The sequence below is a fragment of the Mustelus asterias genome, chromosome 22, assembly GCF_964213995.1.
Source record: "Mustelus asterias chromosome 22, sMusAst1.hap1.1, whole genome shotgun sequence".
NCBI lineage: Eukaryota > Metazoa > Chordata > Chondrichthyes > Carcharhiniformes > Triakidae > Mustelus > Mustelus asterias.
In genome coordinates, this window is record NC_135822.1 from 27,339,334 (window position 1) to 27,347,646 (window position 8,313).

An 8,313-nucleotide genomic window follows, 5' to 3' on the forward strand; every position below is an offset into this window, starting at 1 on the left:
CCTTTAGGGAAGGAAATCTGCCGTCCTTACCTGGTCTGGCCTACATGTGGCTCCAGAGCCACAGCAATGTGTGGTTGACTCGCAACTGCCCTCCAAGGGCAACGAGGGATGGGCAATAAATGCTGGCCAGCCAGCGACACCCATGTCCCACAAATGAATAGAAAAAGAATCATATTGTCTGACTCCCCAGGACAGTATGGGAGGGCAGTGCTGCCCTGTTCTAGGTGATGACATGATGTGGAGATGCCGGCGTTGGACTGGAGTAAACACTGTAAGAGGTCTCACAACACCAGGTTAAAGTCCAACAGGTTTATTTGGTAGCTTTTGGAGCCCTGCCCCTTCGTCAGGTGAGTGAGTCTAGGTGATGACATTCAGAGGAGCTGTTAAACTGGGCCCCCCATCTCCATACTCACACTATTTGAAGAAATGTTCCCCCAGTCTCCTGGAGAACATTTCTCCGTCAACTGATTCCAAGCTGCAAAAGGTTATAATATAATAATAGCCGCTAAGCCGGTGCGTAATGAACTGTGTCACAGCATCACTCACTGAAGGGTGAGGACTGCAAAGTATCTCAGACAGTAGCTTCAGCCACGTACTTCTTACGTAACCTATGTAAATATTTAGTCCGTAAATAAATTTGTTCTCAACAAAAGGCAAGATCTCCAGCAAGATCTCCAGCAAGATCTCCAGCAAGATCTCTCGAATAAGATATCGAATCCTGATATAAAACCACGATGACAAGTGCAGGAAAATGGGATTAGTGCACCTACTGTCGTTGCAGACTCGATGGGCCAAAGGGCCTTCTCTGCAGTATATGACTCCATGGCTGGAATTTTACCAGCCCGCCCACCATGCGAATCGGAGCAGGCGAGGGGCGGAGCATGGGACGGTCCATTGACCTCGGGCAGGATTTTACAGTTTCGGGATGAGCGAAGCCAGAAGGCCCCGCCCTATAACAGACAAGCTACCAAAAAAAACAGATACCTGGCTATTGATGGATAGAGAAACAGAGTTAACATGTGTCTGCTTTAGTCTGCAGACGCTGCCAGACCTGCTGAGTATTTCCAGCACTTTCTGTTTTAATTTCAGATTTCCAGCATCTGCAGTATTTTGCTTTTATCTTACCTGGTTATTGATGTTTGTGGGTTCTCTTGCTGAGTAACTGTTCCTTTTCCTATAAATACATTTCCGAGCAAGTTATTGCTTGTGAGACGCTTTGCGACAAATCCGAGACACCTAATATGTCACTGCATCTAAGTTTCTTTTATTCATTTGTGGGACATGGGCGTCGCTGGCTGGGCCAGCATTTATTACCCATCCCTAGTTGCCCTTTTCAGAGGGCAGTTGAAAGTCAACCACATTGCTGTGGGTCTGGAGTCACACGTTGCCAGACCAGGTAAGGACGGCAGATTTCCTTCCCTAAAGGACATTAATGAACTAGATGGGATTTTTCCAACAATCAACAATGGTTTCATGGTCATCAGTAGATTCTTAATTCCAGATTTTATTTTTCCTGAATTCAAATTCCACCACCAGCCGTGATGGGATTCGAACCCAGGTCCCCAGAACATTAGCTGAGTTTCTGGATTAATAATCTAGCAATAATACCACCAGGCCAACACCTCCCCTTAGTGTAAGCCTCTAAGTATAAGGCTTTCTTTAATACATGGTAAACTTACTGGTTAATTCGTTACCAGAATATGTCAACTCCTCCAGGTAAATGTGGAGCAAATTTGGGAACGGTTCCATCAGATTGGAAGTTAACTGAGAAAAATAACATAACGTTTACAATGTTCTCACGCCCGCTCCCAAATAGAGCGATTGAAACGCAAAGACGCACAGCACAGGTAAGCAACAGTTTATTACCGAGTTATTTCTTAAGATGTATTCTGCTAAATTCCTGTTGATAGGTGTTAATGAACTACTTTCCACAAGTTCATTAGGTCAATGTCAGATGTACCTGCTGCAGCGTTCCTAACACATCCCAAGCCAGTGAAAGCTGGGCATATTATCGCAGCCCAGTTTTTGCCACCATGTTAGGTCTTGTTAAGGAAAACTGGAGCTACTTGTTGTCATTGCTTTGACACGGGGCGGTGTGGGGTTATCGTTGGCTACGTATGGGCTCTCGTGGAAGAAGAGAATTCGGACCATAGGAGACAGTGTAGATTGTGTCATACAATCCAGGCTGATTCTGCTCGCGTCTCTTCAGCTTAGCTAACTTGTCCTCCAAGAGGCCAAAATTTGTAGGAGGGGCTGAAAGGAAACAGAGATAAGAGACGTCACTGAGTTACAACAACAGTAGCGTGCATTTATCTAACACCTTTAACATAGCAAAGTAATCCAAGGAGAGCTCTCTAACAAAAATTGACACCGAGTGGCGTAAAACAAGGATCGGTCAGAGAGATAAGTTTTAAGGAGCATCTTAAAGTGTGGAGGGCGGACGAGAAAGTTAATTGAGGGAATTCCAGGCCTTTAGAACCAAGGCAGCATTGCTGCCAATGGTGGGGTGAAGCCTCGTTGCGCTGGACTAGTGGCATTATCGCTGGATTATTAATCCAGAAACTCAGCTGATGTTCTGGGGACCCGGGTTCGAATCCCGCCACGGCAGATGGTGGGACTCCAATTCAATTTTAAAAATCTGGAATTAGGAATCCACTGATGACCATGAAACCATCGTCGATTGTTGGAAAAACCCATCTAGTTCACTAATGTCCTTTACGGGAGGAAATCTGCTGCCCTTACCTGGCCTGGCCTACATGTGACTCCAGAGCCACAGCAATGTGGTTGATTCTAAACTGCCCTCTGAAATGGCCCAGCAAGCCATTCAGTTCAAAGGCAACGAGGGATGGGCAATAAATGTTGGCCAGCCAGCGATGCCCATGTCCCACGAATGAATAAAAAAAATTGGGAATGTGCAAAGTGCCAGACCGGATGGTGTGATCCCTGCTTGATGCTGAATTGGCTGGCCTCAGCTGCGATAGCAAGGTGGAACCTTCACAGCCTCAGACCGAGAAGAGGAAAATCACCCTGGATTTCTTACGTATCATTATCTGTTTGAAAACCCACACGTGAATGGCAAATGAGTGCAGGACTGCTCCCGACAACCTCTCATCACCTTCACTACCACCACCACCATGGAAGAATAAGCTGCCAATACTCCTAATTGAGGAACGTCCATTTGGACAAAGGGACAGAGAATTGCTGGCACCGAGCAAACCACACCCTGGCAAGAGTTACTTTCTTCATTCAAGAAAGAAGGCACAAGAAGGGGGAGAAGATTGGCGTAAGTATGCATTGTAATACATACCTATTAGCGGATAGTCTGAACTTTCTGGGCCCCAGGTTAACTTTCTTTTATTCCATTTGCGAAGTGGAGGCAAACATGGATTTGGGCGTCTATTGATATGTTCATCGTACTGAGTAACATAGTACCAGGAGCGTGGAATGTTATGATGAGGGAATAATACTGATAGAGGTACTCCCTAAAAAATAAGGCAACTTATTAAGAGGTTTTTTTTCCTGCATCAAGCACTAAGGAAACATTAATCATGCAAAGGCTCCTAATTTACAATTACCGAATTGTAACCGAATCGGCGGCACGGTAGCACAGTGGTTAGCACTGCTGCTTCACAGCTCCAGGGACCTGGGTTCGATTCCCGGCTTGGGTCACTGTCTGTGTGGAGTTTGCACATTCTCCTCGTGTCTGCGTGGGTTTCCTCCGGGTGCTCCGGTTTCCTCCCACAGTCCAAAGATGTGCGGGTTAGGTTAATTGGCCATGCTAAATTGCCCCTTAGTGTCCCGGGATGTGTAGGTTAGAGGGATTAGTGGGTAAATATGTGGGGATCTGGGGAGAGGGCCTGGGTGGGATTGTGGTCGGTGCAGACTCGATGGGCCGAATGGCCTCTTTCTGTACTGTAGGGTTTCTATGATTTCTATGATTCTATGAATAGATCAAATTCTGCCTTTGGTAACTTATGATTTCAGAGTTTTTTGGCTACAATTGCGAGGGACGTGTTATGATTTCAGTCACTTACAGTTCCGACAGTTCCATTGTTTCATCTGTGACTTAAGTGGCCTTAATCCCCTGCCCACTGGGAGGTTTACACTGTGCCAATCCGAACACATGCCAACCACTGCCAACCCATCGCAATATTCTTCAACATTGGTCCATCAGCTGTGCAGAGCAGTTTATACCTAGAAAATCACCTAAAATCAGTTTAGCTCTGCTGGGAGGGGAGCAGGTTCATGATCACTGCTTCAGCAAGGTGCCAGAACATAATAAGAACATAAGAACTCGAAGCAGGAGTAGGCCGTCTGGCTCCTCGAGCCTGCTCCGCCATTCAATAATATCATGGCTGATCTTTTTGTGGACTCAGCTCCACTTACCCGCTCACTCACTATAACCCTTAATTCCTTTACTATTCAAAAATCTATTTATCCTTGCCTTAAAAACATTCAATGAGGTAGCCTCAACTGCTTCACTGGGCAGGGAATTCCACAGATTCACAACCCTTTGGGTGAAGAAGTTCCTCCTCAACTCAGTCCTAAATCTGCTCCCCCTTATTTTGAGGCCATGCCCCCTAGTTCCCCCTAGTGGAAACAGCCTCCCTGTTTCTATCTTATCTATTTGCTTCAGAATCTTATATGTTTCTATAAGATCTCCCCTCATTCATTCTTCTGAAGGAGCAGTGTTGTGAATTAAGCTCATGCCACAGAATTTTGTTCAGCTCAATCCCAGCTTGCAACTTCTACCTTGCAAACTGCCTCGCTTGGCCGGAGCGGCATATTGGCTAACCGCAACAGCGGTGTGGCAACTAATGTTGTAACAGGGAAGTTCCAACTTTTCATTGTGAAACTGATAGATCACATTACACAAATGTGTATGCTTTACAGGGGTGAAATAGAAGCTTATGAAAATAGTACAAAAATTTGAAGGGTTGGCAATTCTTGATATGAGGAATCGAGTATCGGGGTGGGTGGGGGCACTCGCTCCCAGAGTGCTAAGATCACATCTCAGTCTAAACGGGGGAGACCGCTAGGTGCAGTGGAGGCTGTCCCCTCTGTGGGCGCAACGCACAAAAAGGTCATGCAAGGTGACCCATCAGCTCACTCCACTTGAGGTTGAGATACACCAATGAGAAGCCAAGACAAATTAAAACTAATGTTCCTGCCTCAGGCATCTTACTGTGTTGACCTGTGCAGTTGTGTGTGCGTGTGTGTGTGTGTGTGTTGGGGGGGGGGGGGTGGGGGGGAGTAACGGGAGATCTACTGGTGCCATTGCGAATGGACCCCAGGAACCCACAGGAGAGGGTGAGGATTTATAGAGTCATAGAGGTTTACAACATGGAAACAGGCCCTTCAGCCCAACCTGTCCATACTGCCCTTTTTTTTAAAAACCCCTAAGCTAGTCCCAATTGCCCGTGTTTGGCCCATATCCCTCTATATCCATCGTACCCATGTAACTGTCTAAACGCTTTTTAAAAGACAAAATTGTACCCACCTCTATTACTACCTCTGGCAGCTTGTTCCAGACACTCACTACCCTCTGTGTGAAAAAATTGCCCCTCTGGACACTTTTGTATCTTTCTGGGGTAACCCTACCCACTATTGGCATCTCCTTTGTTCGGGGAACTGCAAAGGGGAATCACAGGGCATCTGTTAACACCCGGTGAGATGTAAGGACTGATTTCCCAAGTGCGTCTCACTCATCAAATGCTCAAATCAGGACAGAGAGGATATTACGGGCCCCTGACTTTGGCTTCTGGATACATGCATGAACCCCTATCCCCCTCAGCCCCCAACCCCCATCTCCCCCATCCCGTCACAGTGGCAGAAATCATTCCAGAATCTGTCTGATTACCGGGGTTTAGAAAGGGCTTCGTCTCGGTGCCAATCAGCATTCCCACCCTGGGGGCCCCCCTCGCTGCGCACTTCATCTCACCTGGTGTTTTTTCAGTATCTCGACCTTTTCCCTGACATCCGGCATGGTAAATGGATAGGGTTTGTACTCAGCTCGATAAGTGGTGGTCCCGAAGCAAGTCCCCTTGATGAACTGCGTGGAACAAAGATACGAAATGCTACAGTGAGAATTTACACTGGGAATGAAGCAGCCGCTTAATTAGCACCCCGTCCACCACTGAAACCATTCACTGCCCCCATCACCACCACGGCTACAGCACGTCTACAAGATGCAACTTGCCAAGGCTCCTTCAACAGCATCACCCAAACACACAGGCTGGAATTTTATCACCCGCCAGCCACAGGGATCAGAGCGGCCGAGGGGTGGACAATGGGAAGGTCCATTGACTTCGGGTGAGTTTTTAGGACATGTGAGGCCGTAAAGTCCCGCCCACAATCTTTAGCACCCAGAAGTTCAAGGGCAATAGGTGTAGAGGAACATCACCACCTGCAAGCTCCCCTCCAAGCCACACAGCACTCTGACTTGGAAATACATTCCTGTGCCTTCACTGTCGCTGGGTCAAGGTTCAGGAACCCCCTCTCTTGAACCTAAAGCAACATGGGGAAAATCCGTTGAGTGCTTAGGCCCTGGAATGCACTGCCTGAGAGAGTGGTGCAGGCAGATTCAGTCAAGGCATTCAATAGGGTAAAAGATTGGGGGGAATTAACTCAACTGCTCTTACAAGGAACCAGCATCGACTCAATGGATCCACTTAGCTGCCCTTTGCACTACTGGAACACTCAAATGAATCTGTCTCCGCCAGACTCTCAGACAGTGCAATCCAGGGCTCATTCTATAAAGGTGTTTTTCCCCATGTCCACTTTGGACCTTCTTTCCAATATCTTTAAGTCATTGTTCTCCAACTCTCGGCCCTTCCACCAATTGGTGCAGGATCTGCCGATCTCCTTTGTCTGGGCCCCTCATGATTTTGGACACTTTGATCAAATCTCTTAACTCTCTTCCTCTCTAATGAGAACAACCCCAGCTTCTCCAACCCATTCACGGCGCTGATGTCCCTCATCCCTGGAACCATTCTTGTGAATCTTTTCTGCACCCTCTCTAATGCCTTCACACCCTTCCTAAAGTGCAGCACCCAGAACTAGACCCAATTCTCCCGCTGAGACCAACCCAGAGTTTAATACAGGATTATATATCTCCATCAATTACATTTAAAAAACTCTCTCACTGCAGAATAGCTTCCACAACAATTTGCTGCCCTTCAAAATCATTTTGTTCTTTTGACTTTGTTTTTGGGAAGTCTGTGGCTGGGATTTTCCAGCTGCACTCGCCCCCCAAAACCAGAAAATCCTGCCCGAGGTTAACGGATCTTTGCATGCTGCCTCAGTATTTGCCTATCCTCTCCCTCCATCTCTTGGCTTAGCTGCTGACACAATAACGGAGGGGTCTCTCCCCAGGGCCATACTTATGGCATTATCTCTCTTTCTTCTCTCCCTTCCTCCCTCCTCCTCCTTCTCTCCCTCCCTCTCCTCCCTCCTCTCCCTCCCTCCTGCTTCTTTCATCCCTCCTCCTGTTCTCCCTCCCTCCCTCCTTCTCTCCCTTCTTCCCCTTCATCCTTCTCTCCCGCCTCCTTCTCCCCCTCTCCTCCCTCCTTCTCTCCCTCGCCTCCATCCTTCCCTCCCTCCTTCTATCCCTCCTTCCCTCCTTCTCTCCCTCCCTCCTTCTCTCCCTCCCTCCTTCTATCCCTCCTTCCCTCCTTCTCTCCCTCCCTCCTGCTTATTTCCATCCCTCCTCCTGTTCTCCCTCCTTCCCTCCCCTCCTTTTCTCCCTCCCTCCTTCTCTCCCTCCCTCCTTCTCTCCCTCATTCCTTCCTTCCCTCCCTTCTCCTTCTCTCCCTCCCTCCTTCTTTCCCTCCCTCCTCCTTTTCACCCTCCCTCCTTCTCCCCCTCATTCCTTCCTTCCTTCCCTTCTCCTTCTCTCCCTCCCTCCTTCTCTCCCTCACTCCTTCCCTCCCTCCTTCTCTCCCTCCCTCCTTCTCTCCCTCCCTCCTTCTCTCCCTCCCTCCTTCTCTCCCTCCCTCCTTCTCTCCCTCCTCCTTCTCTCCCTCCCTCCTCCTTCTCTCCCTCCCCTCCCTGCTTGCCTCCCTTCTCCTTCTCTCCCTTCCCTCCTTCTCTCCCTCCCTCCTCCTTCTTTCCCTCCCACTTCCTTCTCTCCCTCCCTCCTTCTCTCCCTCCCCTGTGGCTCCTCCCTCTCACCTTCTCCCTTTCCTCCGCCCAGTTGCCCACCAGCACTCGGTTCTGGTAGAACTGTTGCAGCTTCCAGCTGGGCAATGTTCCCAAGGGGTCGGGGGCAAATCGATCGACAATGGGACGGGGTAGAGGGCAAATCGATGCCAT

At 48.5% G+C, this 8,313-nt stretch overlaps 1 protein-coding gene across 1 annotated transcript; it reads right to left on the reverse strand.

The window, feature by feature from the left end:
- Positions 1–2,101: 2,101 nt before the first annotated feature.
- On the reverse strand, positions 2,102–8,313 carry cfap107 (cilia and flagella associated protein 107). Its single transcript, XM_078239040.1, has 4 exons — positions 8,173–8,313; positions 5,942–6,052; positions 3,308–3,482; positions 2,102–2,253 (listed from the first exon to the last, which is right to left on the reverse strand). The coding sequence occupies exons 1-4, from the start codon at positions 8,311–8,313 to the stop codon at positions 2,102–2,104; spliced, it is 579 nt and encodes a 192-aa protein (XP_078095166.1).

Excerpts from the sequence above, each read along its gene's own strand:
- cfap107 (XM_078239040.1), bottom strand. The coding sequence starts at position 8,313 with ATGGCATCGATTTGCCCTCTACCCCGTCCCATTGTCGATCGATTTGCC. Across the intron at positions 6,053-8,172 it reads GGGCGGAGGAAAGGGAGAAG|TTCATCAAGGGGACTTGCTT; the intron begins GTGAGAGGGAGG and ends TGTTCCACGCAG. Across the intron at positions 2,254-3,307 it reads TTCAGACTATCCGCTAATAG|CCCCTCCTACAAATTTTGGC; the intron begins GTATGTATTACA and ends GTTTCCTTTCAG.